Source organism: Podarcis filfolensis (genome assembly GCF_964270895.1).
Source record: "Podarcis filfolensis genome assembly, chromosome: 15".
Classification (NCBI taxonomy): Eukaryota; Metazoa; Chordata; class Lepidosauria; order Squamata; family Lacertidae; genus Podarcis; species Podarcis filfolensis.
Genome location: NC_139618.1, coordinates 23,781,595 through 23,797,088, shown reverse-complemented (window position 1 = coordinate 23,797,088; position 15,494 = coordinate 23,781,595). Strand labels below are relative to the sequence as shown.

Sequence of the window (15,494 nt, the reverse complement as noted above, 5' to 3'; positions counted from 1 at the left end):
ACCCCTTGGGTATTGAGTCTATTCTATTATGGTTTTAACTTTTTGTATGTTTTAAATTATGGTTGTAATTTTTTTCAGCGACAGTTTTACTGTTTCATCTTCTTTGCAAACCACCTTGAGTTTTCCCCCTACAATCAAGTGATATATAAATCTTATGAAATAACTAAAAAATACTGTAAATAAATTTGTGCTAGGGGCCAAGAGAGAAATGGCAACTGAATGTCAATCTGAGCTTTAAGAGAGTTCCTATGCAACAGATGGTGGCCAACCTATGCCTAGGCTAGTAGGGGTGAGCAGGCTATTTTTTTTACTAGAACCCCCAAGGTCCACCAATTGGAGTTAGGTGTAAAGCAGTGGCTCAAGCAGGTGGACACAGGTTGTGAGTTGTCTCTGGTGCAGATGCACAATCCAGAAATGCATGATCAGTACCAGTCCTTCCAAACCAAAAATCCACTCCTGGTTTTCCTCTGACTGTTGTTTTCAGCTGCCTCACTGAGGGTGGTGGCAATGTTTTTTAGCCAACTGGAAAACAGTGGGTCAGGAAATCCTTAATAATCTATTGCATGTCAGTAGATCTCTACTACCAGTTGATCTTGATCTGCCTTCTGACCCAGCCCTAGACTGTACCCACTTCCGACTGCACGTGGGAGGTCATATGACTGCATTTAAACAAGAAGCAAACAAGAAAATAAACAACCCCTGCACATGGACATTTGGTATGTCAGGGAGAAGGCTAGGCTGTAGCCCTTCTCCTCTGGCATGCTAGCTTTTTATATATGGAGGAGCCAAAGGAGTCCTGCAAGCTGCAGCTAGAATCTGTACAGTCCAGACACAGGATTACCTCCTCCTCTGCTGTTTGTGAGAACTAGGCCATCTACTCGCCTGCCTGGCTCCATCCGGGTCATCCCAGGTGATCAGGCTTGTGAGTCACCCGGCTGCTGATCAAATCTGCCTTGCCTGTAACACACACACACACACACACACACACACACACACACACACACACAGAGCAGCAGCCGCCTTTCCCTCTCCACATATGCCCAGTCAGGGATGCTCATCTAGGTGGAAACTGACCTCCTCAGCAGAGCCTTCATTACAGAACAAAGATGAAGGAGCATTATATAAAGAGGAGAGTGCCGGGGGAGGGGGGGAGCAAGGGGCACCTGAGGATGTCACATGGACAGGCTTGTGGGATGTACCATATTACTAGAACTTTGGGGGACACCAACCAAACCCAGCTGCATAGAGAGCAGACGCAGTGACTGGGGTGGGGTGACTTGCTTCTGCAAGCACACATCTGCATCAGAGCTACTGAAACAGAGATTCTCACAATCTTTTTTTTGGGGGGGTGCTGTTGTCTCTCATTGCTATTGTTAAATGATTTTGAGTCAGAAATGTGTTTCAATCTGCAACAAATAATCCAGTGGTTGAATGGTAGGTCCTGATCTACTTTCTGTCCACTCATATGGAATATATGCAGTTGCTGCTTTGAAATCTGGTGTGTTCGGGTGGGTTTTCCTGTGGCCGCAAGGGTTTAATGTCATTTTTGTTGTTATTTTGGAAGGGGTGACTTAGCACAGGTCAAATCATCACGGCCCGTTACAGCCAGGCCTGGATTTCTCTGAGGCGTTTGGGCTGCATTAATTCAGACTGGACATGAGGACTGACATGACAGGATATGAATGAATGAATGAATGAAATGCTTGCAAGGAGTAAAGCAGCACATCAGGAAGAAGGCTAGGCTAGACTGTCACCTCCTTGATATGCTAGCTTTCTATGGGCAAGGCACTCATGGGGGTATTGTCGGCATGGGGACTCAAAAAAGGAATATAAATGAATGAAAGAATTTAAAAAAAATGCTTACACAAAGTAAAGTCGCACTTCAGGGAGAAGGTTATGCTAATTTGCCTCTTTCTTGATATGACAGCTTTCTACATGTTAGGCATTTGGCCAGTATAGGAGATAACTCAGTTACGTCACACACAAAACACATTCTTGTAATCTGAAAAACCTGGAGTGGTACTGCCTAGTTCCACATTGACCATCCCATCAGTTCCGTAAGATTTGGGAGCAAAGGTGCGATGCTCTCAGCAGAAAGAAGTCTCCCTCCTGCCCAGTCGAGGATCGCTCTGCATTTGGAGTTGGAGGGAAGTCAAGTCAAAAGGGACCCTGTAGGCGGCTACTTACAGCTTCCACTGGTATGAGGTGGCAGGAGGGTTGGCATCAGAGATACATGTCAGCTTCACATCTTTCCGGTTGAGGTACCAGTTGCCATCAAAGCCATCGATCCTCACTTCGGGCTCGTCTGTGAGGAGAGGAACAGGAATGACAGCAGAACGGGAGGGAGTTGTGAAGGGCAGACAGGTGAGAGAGGAGAGGAGAGGAGAGGAAGGGAGAGCGGAAGAGAAGAAAGGAGAGAGGGATGAAAAGAGAGGTACAAAGATGTGGACGAGGGAGGGGAACAAAAGGCCATTAATATTCACTCTGGCTCACCTTTGTCTCATAGCTCAGCTCTGGGGCATGCTGCAGATCTAGTGTGGTGCAGTGGTTAAAGTGTTGGACTAGGATTTGGGAGACCAGGGTTCAAATCCCCCCTTGGCCCTGACCTAGGGTCAGTCACTGCCTCTCAGCCTAGCCTACCCCACAGGGTTGTTGTAGGGATTAAATGAAAGAGGGGGAGAACCATGAACGCCACCTTGAACTCCTTGGGAGAAATGGTTGGCCATGAATACAACAAACAAATAAGATTTGGACTTTCCTTTGCATTATAGATGGTAACTCGGGGTGGGAGAAAAGCCCTCTTCACAAGTTCAGGGGTGCTGTTACACCTTCACTCATTCATTCTCACAGAGGAACCCTGACTTTTAAAAGGAAAATGCCCTACAACTGCTCCCCCACATCCAAATCCACCCCTGTTCTGTCCCAGGGAAAGTCGAAAGTCTCAGGGGCCACAAGCCTCTTCAAGATACCAGCTCCGCTGCTGAAGAACGAACAACAGCATCTCAGATTTATGGAGCTGGAAGGGACCGTGAGAGTCATCTAGTCCAACCCTCTGCAATGCAGGAACCTCTCGCCCAGGCCGGCCTCCCTGCCTCTCTCACTTACACAGCACGTTGAGGGTCATGCTGTCAGTGAAGCGATCCAGCTGGTAGTTGACCACGCATGTCAGTTGCTGCCGATGGGCCTCCCGGCTTGGCAAGAGGCGGTACTGGCTGACCACGGTGAAGGTGCCGTTGGGGTTGCGGATCTCTTGATATTCCGCCACCCCTTTCAGCTTGGTTTCCCAGGACACGGTGCTGGGGGGCTTCCCATTGGAGGAGGTGCAGGTGGCGACCACAATCTTCTCCGTCATGCCGGCCTTGGCAATGAGCAGGCTTGTGGTGGCCTGCATCCGGTTTGTCGGTTTGGCTGAGGAGAAGGCAGGAGGCGAGAAGGTTAGACAAGAGGGGAGAGTCTTTGAGGTTACTAGCGCGTGCTGTGAGCTGTTTGGTCAGCCCTTGGGGTTAATCTCCTGCTGAGACATACAAGGGGTTCGAAATCAAAGTGGCTTCGCTGATTCATCAGAATACACTAGCTTCCCTGGCCTTCTGCAAAACACAAACACCAAACACCATTCTGTGGACACTGAACACAAGTGTTGTGCTCTATTGCAGTGTCAATATTTATCAGAATTCCACCTTTCGTAAGAATGTAAGAAGAGACTGCTGGATCAGGCCAGTGGGTCGTCTAGTTTGGCGTCCTGCTTTCACAGTGGCCTGCAGGAAACTCTCATGCAGAACCCAAACATAAGAGCCCTCTGACCTCCTGCAGTTTCCACCAAGTGCTATTCAGAAGTGTTGCTGCCTTGGACTATGGAGGCAGAGTATATCCATCGTGGCTTGTAGCCAGCTGATGGCCATCCCTTCCTACTATGGGAGTGAGTTCCATAGTTTAACCATGTCCTGCACAAAAACATCCTTTCTTTTATCTGCCCTGAAACTCCAATGCTCAGTTTCATGGGATGTCCCACGAGTTCTAGGGTTAAGAGACAGGGAGAAAAATCTTTCTTTGTCCACTTTCTCCATGCCATGCATAATTTTGCCAACTTCTATTGTTTCACTTGTTGCTCCACTTAAGAAAAAAAAAAAAGCAAGTTTCTAGTCCCTTATGGGTTTGGACACAAATGCAGCAATGTGAAAATATTGTGACGAAAGATCTCCAGTGTGCTGGAGACATTCCAAAATGGAGGCGTTTGGGAGCTGAGGTTTGACTGTATACTCCCATACATTATTACATGGATATTTTTGATGTTATTATCCTAATACATATGTAGATATTAATAGCCTACTACATTCTGTAGAAACTCATCCTAAATGTTATCATATTTAGCCAAACAAAGTCTACGCCTTCCTAAGTTTCGTGCTGGACTGTATAAGTAGGGCTGTACCGAAAAAGCTAAAACTTTCAGCGGAGAATATTCTTCTGAACTATATGCCTGTTGTATGGAAGTTAACAACAGGATAACAAAAATGGATTCTAATGGTGGCCAAGAGACTGATACGGATGAATGGGAAGAATAAAGATATCTTATCTCCTTTAATCAATAAATTGGTAATATGACAACTACCCATTGTACCTTCAGCCATACATAAGACCAGGTATAGTCAAACTCCGGTCCTCCAGATGTTTGGGACTACAATTCCCATCATCCCTAGCTAACAGGACTAGTGGTCAGGGATGATGGGAATCGTAGTCCCAAACATCTGGAGGGCTGGAGTTTGCCTATGCCTGCATAAGACTTTTGGAGCTTTGATAATGGAATCTTCTGGAATCTTTGGAGCTTTGATAATGGAAATGCACTGAAGCAGGAGGGGAGAGAGAAAGACTCGGTGACAGGGCTTGGCTCCAGAGCCACATCCTCTCCAAAAAAACCTCAGACACAAAGGAAGCCAAAGATGATGCTTCCCAACTTCCTTCTGAAATCCATTTTGGGACATCAAAGGGAAAGGCTCCCAAAGGAGCACCGTTTTCAAAGCTTTGCCACACCCTTGGAAAACAGGTCACTACAACCAATCCTTATCCAAGAATACAGTGGAATAAGCGAGACAGCAACCTGTCTACGCCAAGGATGCAACTCTAAAATGCATCCTTTGCACACTGATGGCATCGTCATTATCATCACAAAGGCAATCATCACCAGGAAGGAGAACACAGAACAGAATCCCACAGGACATTTGGTATCTGGGCACAGAACCACTCCCCGCCCCCATGCCCAGCATCAGTCCAGAATCTAATAGTTTGTTCTCTCTGGTTCAAGGATGCTGTTCCAGTGGAAGGGGACTGAAGGCAGTTTGCAACAGAGGGAGAGAGAAACGTTCAAGGAAGCTGCAGGGGGGCTTGCCATATTTCACTCGTTGCTGTGGGTACAAGGTTAGGAGATTTCATTTCAAGCTGACCTGATGCACGGGGCTGTCCCAGTGGAATGGGTCCTCGGGGAAAGGCAAGAGGGAGGGCATGCCTTAGCTTCTGAGCATAGGCTTGCTGGTGCGGATGAGGAAAAATTAACTCATCAGCACAGGAATGAGCAACCTGTGCCCCCCCCCAGGTGATTTTGTACTCCAGCTCCCATCAGCACCAAGCCCACATAGCAATGGTCAGGGATGATGGGAGGTGTAGTCTAACTGGAGGGCCAAAGGGTCTTCACCTTTGCTTTAAACTGAGAACAAAGCAGGACTCTGGGTAAATGCAGAATATGATACTCAGAATCTTCTATGATAAAGGCTGAGCCAAAGTTTTGAAGATCAACAGTTTTCATGCAAAAAAGCAACATTTTCCAAGGTCCCCAAACTAGGTCCTGCAAAACTAGCCTTTTTCATATACAGTGGTACCTCGCAAGACGAATGCCTCGGAAGACGAAAAACTCGCAAGACAAAAGAGTTTTTCGTTTTTAGAGTTGCTTCACAAGACGAATTTCCCTATGGGCTTGCTTCGCAAGACGAAAACGTCTTGCGAATTTGTTTCCTTTTTCTTAAAACCGGGCGCATTGCTTGAAGAGGTGCAGTTCCGTGCTTCGCAAGACGAAAAATTCGCAAGACGAAGAAACTCACAGAACGAATTAATTTCGTCTTGCGAGGCACCACTGTAATTTCTCAATTTATTCCCTATATTCTACAGGTGCTGTTTCAGTAGAACTTTTTGTCTATCATCTGTCTATCTATCTATCTATCATCTATCTATATATCATCTATCTATCTATCTCTATCCAAAAGGAGTTTTCTTCTTGCTAAATACACAATTCAACCAATAAGGGATGATATAGGCAGTGCGGTGAAATCACGGCACTACCTAACCAATCAGATGTGGCTATGGGATGACAATATGAAGCCACATCAGAGGGAGAGATAAATAGCTCTTGCCCTCACTCCGAATTGGAGAATGGTTCTGCTCCATTTTGCAGGACCTCCAAGTTCTCTCCAAAAATAGGGTGAGGGGTGAGCATCATTGATGGCAAATTTAAAATTTGCCTTCTCGTTTTACCTCAGCAGACCAGGGAAGAGAACAATCATTTCCTAAGGACTTGGGCTGGAATTCTGCAGAGAGTGGGGTATGGAAGTTCTGCACCCAGGTGATCAAGGGTAATCCTTGCCTCTGCTTCTTCTGCTGTCCCTCAGCAATGGTGGCTGGATGATGACCGTAACCTCACCATCCCCTGAAGGGAAGGAGAGGAGAGGTGGGAGAAATAGACTAGGCTTTCCCTCTCAAGCTCACTAGGGAGCCTGGCTCCCAAACCTCTGCTCCTACTCAAGCCATTAGTGTTACGGGACCAGTATGTAAAACCTGAGACGCTGTTTGCTCAGACAGGAGGGCAGAAGGACCACTAGTTGTTTGGAAGGCAGCAAAGCCGACTTACCCAACACAGTGAGGTTGAGCTGATTCTCCCGATTGCCATCGGGGAATGTTGCAAACTCGCAGATGTAAACGCCTTCATCCTCCAGCTTGAGGCGTGACAGCTGGATGGTCCCATCCCTGGTGGAGGAGTTTCGAAATACCATCCGGTCCTTGTACGGGGGCAGGATGGAAATGCCCATGACGGGGTTGGAGATGGCCACGTTCTGCTTGGAGCCATTGGTGGCCTTCTGCCAGGTGACCTGGGTGATCTTCATGCCGAGGCTGGGGTTGGTCAAGGTGCAGTGCAGGTTCACGTCAGTCCCAATGTACCCGGAGACCGTGTCGTTGACAAGCACCATCTGAGCCCAGAGGCCTGCAATGAGAGCAGAAGGGAGGCGGGGGAAGAGGAGTCAGTTGCAGAGTGATAAGAAATGGTCCTTGTTGCTGGGATTCCAGCGCACCGTTTGTCCCAATTAATTCTCTCTGCTTGTAGCTTGGAAGCAGCAGGTTTGCGCAAGCCCAGCTAAATATGGCTCACAGCTCCGCAGATAAATTGGAGAGAGAGAGAGAGAGAAATTGACTATGGGACATAATTTCCCCTTCCCAACAGTTAAACAAGTGCATTTGAGTTTCCTGAGCCTGCGACGGAGCTGGCTGGAGGAGAGGAAAGCCACGCAAATAGTCCCACTATGTTTCGCCTTCAGATTTGCCTGCCCTGTGGTACATAAAACTGTGCTGCTCACTTGCGCCTAAAAATGGGAGACAGGAAACGTCTGTCAAATTGCCCTCCTGCTTGCCTGGAAGAGATGGCTAAGGCCACCGAGTGGCCATACTTCAAGGGAATGGGAAACTGCTTTTGGCTGAAGGGCCATGTTCCGTTCTAGGCAACCTTCAGAGGGCCACATGCCACTGGCAGGTGGGGACAGAGGAAAAGGTGGGCAGTGCCACAAATGCAATTTTCATCTTTATACAGTAGACGACACACACTCCCATATCCTCCATCCTGACATGTAAGAGGCATTGCCAGAGTTGATGGACACATCCCAGCTAAGACCCAAGGAGGGTGTGTGCAAAGCAGGGTGTGTGTGTGAGGGGTGTGGCCTTGGGTTTGTGTTGCAAGGAAAGTCCCAAATGCCAGAGACAGAGGCTCAGAGGATGGTACTTGGCTTTGAGGGTTGAGGTTTCCCACCCTTTCTAGATCAGATGGGTGACTCTACCAGCCTGGCATAAACATGCAGTGGTACCTCAGGTTACATATGCTTCAGGTTACAGACGCTTCAGGTTACAGACTCCGCTAACCCAGAAATAGTACCTCGGGTTAAGAACTTTGTTTCAGGATGAGAACAGAAATCGTGCTCCGGCGGCGCGGGAGCAGCAGGAGGCCCCATTAGCTAAAGTGGTGCTTCAGGTTAAGAACAGTTTCAGGTTAAGAACAGACCTCTGGAACAAATTAAGTACTTAACCTGAGGTACCACTGTATCTATATAAGCTGGTCCACACATGTATGTTTAGAGCGTATTGACTGCAGTGTTAAGTGGCAGCTGGCATGTGTGACTGAGCCAGCCCAGCTCTGATACTGCTGCCAGGACTCCAGTCTCCTCACCTTTCAGCCACATCACTGCACAGCTTCAGTTGTTGGGCTGTGAGAGTTGAAAAATGGTGATGAGAAAGGAAGAGAGGGTGTATGCAGATGTGAATCCCCCCCTGCATTGAGTAATGAAGTGGCAAGAGATCGTGCGGAATAAGCACACATGGAATGCCATCTTTACAACAGACCGCTTTAAAATATTGATGGCTTTGAAAGAGGATGAGACAAATTAATGGAGGACAAGGCTATCAATGGCTGCTAATTCTGATGGCTGTGTTTCTACCTTTTCCTGGCTCTTAAGGCTGCAAGGATAAGTGCATGTGTGCGTGTACAACTGCAGTGCCTGGCAGATCTTGGAAGATTCCCAGGGTTCAGGGGGTTAGAGATTCAGTGCCCTATGCAGCTCCGTGCCCCTCCCTGCGACTAGCAGGACGGCAGAATGAATGACGCAAGGTAGCAAATATTGCAGAGTGAATCATGCAAAATGTGTGTGTGTTTGTGGGGGAAATCATGCAAATGCGTTTGATTTGCATAATTTATACAGCATATAGAATATCTATCTAGGTCTCCGCAGACAGAGATGTAGATATATAGGGAGGTTGTCACCCACTGGTGGAGGGGGGGGGGGGAGATCATGCTATCCAAAGTCTCACTGTGTTTGACAGGACTTGCTTTCTAGTGTTGATGATTGCAACCGAACTTTGACTAACTACATGATTTATAGTCAATTAACCAATTAATTACACATGCACATAGCATTTTGGAAGCGGGTGTGCGTTCCTTATTCATGGACTCCTCTACTGAAAGGGGAACATCAGGTTTGCATTTTTTAGAATTACATTCTCTCCAGCCACTAGTGATACAACATGATTAAACCCTTTCCCGAATCCAAAATTAACCTCTGTCTTTGGGAATAAAAATAAAGACTGCTGTGTTTCTCGTTGTTTCTTCTCTCTGCCTGCGTGCTTTGCTTAAGGCATGAAGACAGATCTGGCTAACAGCTGGGCTTCATGCTTTCAAAAATGGGGAGCGACTGTGACTTCTTAATCCTTGGGGTGCAAGCAAGACGTTTGGCAGCCCCCTAGCAGATATTTGCTCTCCAACTTGAAGAGGAGCAAGTCAACAAGCTGGCCTCATGGCTACAAGAGCTGGCTTGCTGCCTTGTAGTTTTTTCATTGAGGTTGGCCTTATCTATGTTACGTTCAGAAGAACCAGCTGGATTAGGCCAACAAGACATCTAGTCCAGCCTCCTGTTCTCACAGTTGTGAACCAGGTGCCTGTGGGAAGCCTGTGTGCAGGATATGAACACAAGAGCCCTTTCCCCTCCTGCGCTTCCCAGCAACTGGCATTCAGAAGCCCTGCTGCCTCCGACCGTGAAGGCAGAGCCAAATCACCATGGCTAGCAGCCACCAATAGCCCTCTCCTTGCACCACACAGAGGTGGAGAACTTGTGGTCCTTCAGTGTTGCTGGACTACAACCCCCATGACCCCCTAACCATTAGGTTCACTGGGAGTTGGAATCCAACAACCTCTGGGGAGCATTGGGTTCCCCATCATAGGATTAAAGCCCTAAACGGCCTTGGTCCAGTATATCTGAAGGAGTGTCTCCACCCCCTTCGTGCTACCCGGCGCTGAGGGCCTTCTGGTGCTTCCCTCACTGCAAGAAGCCAAGTTACAGGGCACCAGGCAGAGGGCCTTCTTGGTAGTGGCACCCGCCCTGTGGAACGCCCTCCCACCAGATGTCAGAGAACAACAACTACCAGACTTTTAGAAGACATCTGAAGGCAGCCCTGTTTAGGGAAGCTTTTAATGTTTGATGCATTACTGTATTTTAATATTTTGTTGGAAGCAGCCCAGAGTGGCTGGGGAAGCCCAGCCAGATGGGCGGGGTATAAATAATAATAATAATAATAATAATAATAATAATAATAATAATAATAATAGCATCGTAGAGTTGGAAGGGACCAAGTGGTTCATCTAGTCCAACCCCCTGCAATGCAGGAACATGGCAGGTGTTCCATACAAGGATCAGCACCACACTCTAACCAGCTTTCATTTTCTTTTATCACATTTACATCAACCCCCACCCCTCTTTTCCTCCAAGGAGCTCAAGGTGGTACACATGGATCTCCCCCTCCCACTTTCATCCTCACAACAACCCTGCGAGGATGGTTAGGCTGAGAGATGGCAACTGGCCTAAGATCGCCCTGTGAGATTATCTGGTGTAATATGTCGCCTGGCAAAGACTTCTGCAGAACTCCAAAGCTTGCCACCATTTTGCAACCTTTTCCCTCGGTCATCGTGAATGTATATTCTCCAACTGTGGACCTTGGAATGTTTCATTTCTCCCGCTGAAGACCAACAATGGCTGACTCAGCTTTTTAAAACATTGTCTGTACTCCATCTCAGGTAATACCTTTCCCTTCCACCAAGAAAGAGGGAAGTATCTTACAAGATGAGCAACATTTAAATCCAGCTTCACATACACCCCCCCCACACACACATGCAAAATTGCTGCTGTGTCTCTCCTTAATCTGTGTGTTTAGAGAGAACACTCCAATAATTATATAGCTGGTATTTATATTCAAAGCAAAAAAGAAAAAAGAAAAAAAAGAGAGCAGGGTAGAGGTGCAGAGGACGGGTGGTGAAAGTGTAGCAGAAAACTGGAAAAACGGGTCATTCGAGAAATGGGAAGCCTGGGGAGAGGAGGCCAAAGAACAGTGGTTCATGCAAAGCATGAAAGAGAATGAAGAGTGATTAGAACAGAGGAGAGCCACCTTATATCCTGAGTCACAGCACTGGTCTGTCTAACTCAGAATTGCCTTCGATGACGGGCAGCTGTTCTCCAGGGTTTCAGGCAGGGGGCATTGCCAGCCCTACCTGCAAAATTCGGGGACTGAACCTGGGGCGTTTTCCATACAAAGCAGTTCCTTTCCCAGTGAGCCATGGCCCTTCCCTAAAAAATCAAATAAGATTCTAGTCCTCATTGTTTTCAATAAAGGCTTCTTTAAAATAGGAATGTAAGAATCTGCCTTGTTCCGAGTCAGAGCTTCAGCCTCTCCAGCTCAGTAATGTGCACAGTGACTGGTTGCTGCACTCAGACAAGGAACATTCCCAGCCCTCCGTGGAGATGTTGGGGACTGAAGCTGGGACCTTCTGTGTGGGAAGTAGATCATCTATCACTGAGCTATGGTCATTTCCATGAGGGACATGGGAAGGAAGGCTAGAGAGGCCGTCAGAGTGGGAACGCAGCACTGGAAAGGAATGATTGCTCCATACAATGAGAGGAAGGCAGTAGCTCTTGCTCGCAGGAGCAGGTCAGAGCCAATGTATTTTGCTGCTTGACACGGAGCGGAAAGTGCATCTCTCCTCCTGCCCCAAGTCAAGGTCCTGAATATGTGCAGAATTGATGTCAAAGCAGGAGCAGAGAACCTGTAGCCCTCTACGTGCTGTTGGACTACCTCTAATTTCCACTACAATCGTACCACAGAAGTCAAACGGAATCCATTCCAGAAGTCCGTTCAACTTCCAAAATGTTCAGAAACAAAGGTGTGGCTTCCGATTTTTGCTGCAGGAAGCTCCTGCAGCCAATTGGAAGCTGCATCAGATATTTGGGTTCCAAAGAACGTTCGCGAACCAGAACACTCACTTCCGGGTTTGCGACATTGGGGAGCCAAAACGTTCAACTCACAAGGCATTCATCAACTAAGGTACGACTGAATTCCTGCCCGTTTGCTGTGCTGGATCTGATGGGAGGTGGAATTGAAAAACATCTGGAGGGTTACAGGCTTCCCACCTTCTGCTTTAAAAGAACATTTCAAATCAGATCAATAAGTAGACCAAACACAATCTATGGTGCTATGCTGCCTGCCTCCTACTCCAGTAGGGTCCACGATTTGGGTACAACAAACCCAAAGAACTGGGGCAGGAGCAGATCCTGTGGATTTGTTCATACTCCGTTTCTTCCTTCTTTTTCTGTTTTTATCCATGAGGAATACCTTGTGCACTCTGATATGTTCATACTGGGGAGTCTCGGGAGGAGAGGCGGGAACTACCACTTGGCACCTGCCACCTGAAGCAGCCACCTCACTTTACCTAACAGTAGGGCCGACCACGAATGCGGGGCTCAGCAAACACGAAACAAAACCCTTGCCATTGTCGTTCTTTGCCCTTCTCAGGTGGTGATTTTTTACATCTCTTCTCAACACAACAGCATCTTGGCAGAGAGACTGTCACACACCTGCTGCAGAAGCCCCCCCCCCCCCGTTGCAAAGGATTCTGGGGCGTTTGTCTGAGCACATGTTGAATCCGTGTGACACACCAGACCGGCCTGTTGGGCTGGATTGCCACCACCCCATGTGAAATGAGATTTCATCTTACAACACGCCCCTATGACTGAGCGCTGTGGAAGATCTGTAGTGGGTAGCAGGAAATCTTGTGCTCCCTTTCTGATCTTGCTGCATGGTACCCCTGATAAGCTTCTGAGGAATCTTGGCGTTTTCCAGAACATTCTGGGGAAAAGGCTAAGAACAAAACTGGCTGTTTAACTAGCACCCTGGCAAAGGCTTGGAGGAACCTCTTTCTGGTATGGAATTTCACAAGCCATCGCCCAGGGGTGCTTGCAAAAGTGAACACCCCTCTTTCAATGCCAAGGGCTGCAACTACTGCCCCAGTCCCCCAAGGGTTTAGTGATTGACCTGGAGCAGAGCAGAGCAAGATGGAGGAATGATGCTCTGTAAGAACTGGTAGGTGCCCACCTCCTTTCTCTGATGGGGCCCCAGGTAAGTCTCAGGTCTTGGGGGAGGGGATTCTTGATGGTGGTAAGAGCTTTGAGGGCATCCCCCCAAACTTTGAATGCAACAAAACCTTTGGCATGGCTGCAAAGACTCTGAATACTATTTACTGGAAGCTGAAGGAGAGAGTGCTGTTATGCTTCTGTCCTGCTTGCAGGCTTCATACAGGTTTCTTGTTGGCCACTGTAAGAACAAGATGCTGGACCCTGGTCTGATTCAGCAGATGTTTCATAGGTCCCTATGATAGTGCCCTCCTGGGGCACACACCCTGACTTATGGTACAGGTAACCAACCCACACAACCAATTCCCACATGAACACACACATCTCTCAATTCCTCCACATTTGGTGACTGGCAGGTACAGATATCACCTTTCACCCACCCAAACACTTTCTGCTTAAAGCAGGAGTGGGCAACCTGCAGCCCAATGGCTGGATGTGGCCCTAGCATGATTTAATGTGGCCCTCAGCCTAATTCCATGCAAGCAGCAAGGAAGTGTGTGGGGGGGGGGAGAGAAAGGGGTGATAAGTGAGAAAAGGAGTCGGCAGAGGGAGAGAGAAATCAAATTGTGCTCCACCCATTTTTGGTTCTGTATCTACCCACCCACAGTCCAGACAGATCACCCCGGGTGAAGGCAGCTCTCCGAAGAAATACGAAAGTTCCATCTATTAGATCTGGGATGGCTCGTTCATACATGCAAAGTTATCACTTGAGGCTTCAGTCACCCGGAGATAATGATACGAAACTGCCTTATGTCGGGAGGTTTCCAACTTGTGTTCTCGTTCAAGAGGTGACTCAGAAAGAGTCTACAGTCCCTGGTAGGCCCAGGAAGTTCTGGCTCGTAATCTTGGGATAGGCCAGCCTGTCTGCAGGAAAACTGGCCTTCCAGCTCAGGGCAACAGTGGAGAGACATTTATGACTAGGGACTGTGTCCAACTAAATGCTACTTGGCATAGTAGTTCCAGTAATTAATGGGCCTAAGTTCGTCATGCTGATTAATTTCAATGGGTCTACTCTGCATAGGATTCACACTGGGAACAGCTTAAGGCTTGATCATTTGTATTCTGTTCAAATGGCCACAGGGACACCATGAATTTTTGAATTAAACCAGCACTAACAAACATTTCTCAAACTTTCTTACCTCCCTTTTCTCCAGACAATTTAAAATGGCTGGGTGCCTCAGTGGACAATGTAATAAAATTTGTGTGCATGGGGGGGGGGGAACATTTAGATTACAAATTAAAGTACACAACTCATATTTTAATAACTGTAGTTTGCCTTCAAGATGCAATGAATAGGCCCATTTCAGTGAGCAAGGCTCTGTGAAGCCCGGTGTCATTTTCCCCAGCTTACCACAACCCTGTGAGGTAGGCCAGCACTGATTGCCCCACTCCCTGGCTTGTTCTACAATATCAGAATATATCAAGGCAAACCCTTCTTCTTCCAGATGGTAGCTGGGATACATTGGAATGGGATACTTTCTATCCCAAGAAATCGCCAGTGGGCTTTGGTGCCTGCCGTGTCAACCAAGTTGCTAAAAGGTCTGGATCTGGGTATATTCCTGTCCCCAAACCCATACTGGTTGGGCATTAAAAACTGTGTTTTCTGACAGGACACAGGGTTACATTGCAAAGGGTTGTGACAAAAGCCTTGCCATTCTGAACGGCTGCTGAAATGAAGAGGCGGAGAAAGAAAGAAATTTGGTTAGAGCTTTCCCAACCGAGTGCTCCTCCAGATGGCCAAAGAGATGCATTGGAACTGGATGGGCTGCTGGTTAGTGATCTCTGGAAAAATACCTCTCTCTAACACAGATGCAGCCTGAATGCTTCCCCAAGACCCTGAGACACTAGCAGACCCCTTTCCCCAAACACTCATGTACACACACACACACACACAGAGTGGTACCTCGGGTTACATACCCTTCAGGTTACAGACTCCGCTAACCCAAAAATAGTACCTCGGGTTAAGAACTTTGCCTTCAGGATGAGAACAGAAATCGTGCTCCTGTGGCACGGCGGCAGCAGGAGGCCTCATTAGCTAAAGTGGTGATTCAGGTTAAGAACAGTTTTGGGTTAAGAACGGACCTCCAGAACGAATTAAGTTCTTAACCCGAGGTACCACTGTATATTAGTGCTGCCATTTGTCTCAATCAGAATGTGATTTAGCTGCGAAATAAATGCAGGCTAGACCTCCAATCAATGTAGCAATATTTTCACCCCATGACTTTAAATTGAACCACTTGCATA

At 47.5% G+C, this 15,494-nt stretch overlaps 1 protein-coding gene across 7 annotated transcripts in view; it reads right to left on the bottom strand.

Annotated features, from left to right (window-relative positions):
- The window catches only part of NECTIN1 (nectin cell adhesion molecule 1), a 186,609-nt gene that overhangs the window by 84,067 nt on the left and 87,048 nt on the right, over window positions 1-15,494 (bottom strand). For all 7 annotated transcript variants that reach the window (XM_083588729.1, XM_083588731.1, XM_083588727.1 and 4 more), the window contains exons 2-4: window positions 6,890-7,240; window positions 3,106-3,408; window positions 2,188-2,305 (exon numbers count right to left, since the gene is read on the bottom strand). In XM_083588729.1, the coding sequence (XP_083444855.1) occupies window positions 2,188-2,305; window positions 3,106-3,408; window positions 6,890-7,240 (772 nt within the window). The remainder of the gene's footprint in view (window positions 1-2,187; window positions 2,306-3,105; window positions 3,409-6,889; window positions 7,241-15,494) is intronic.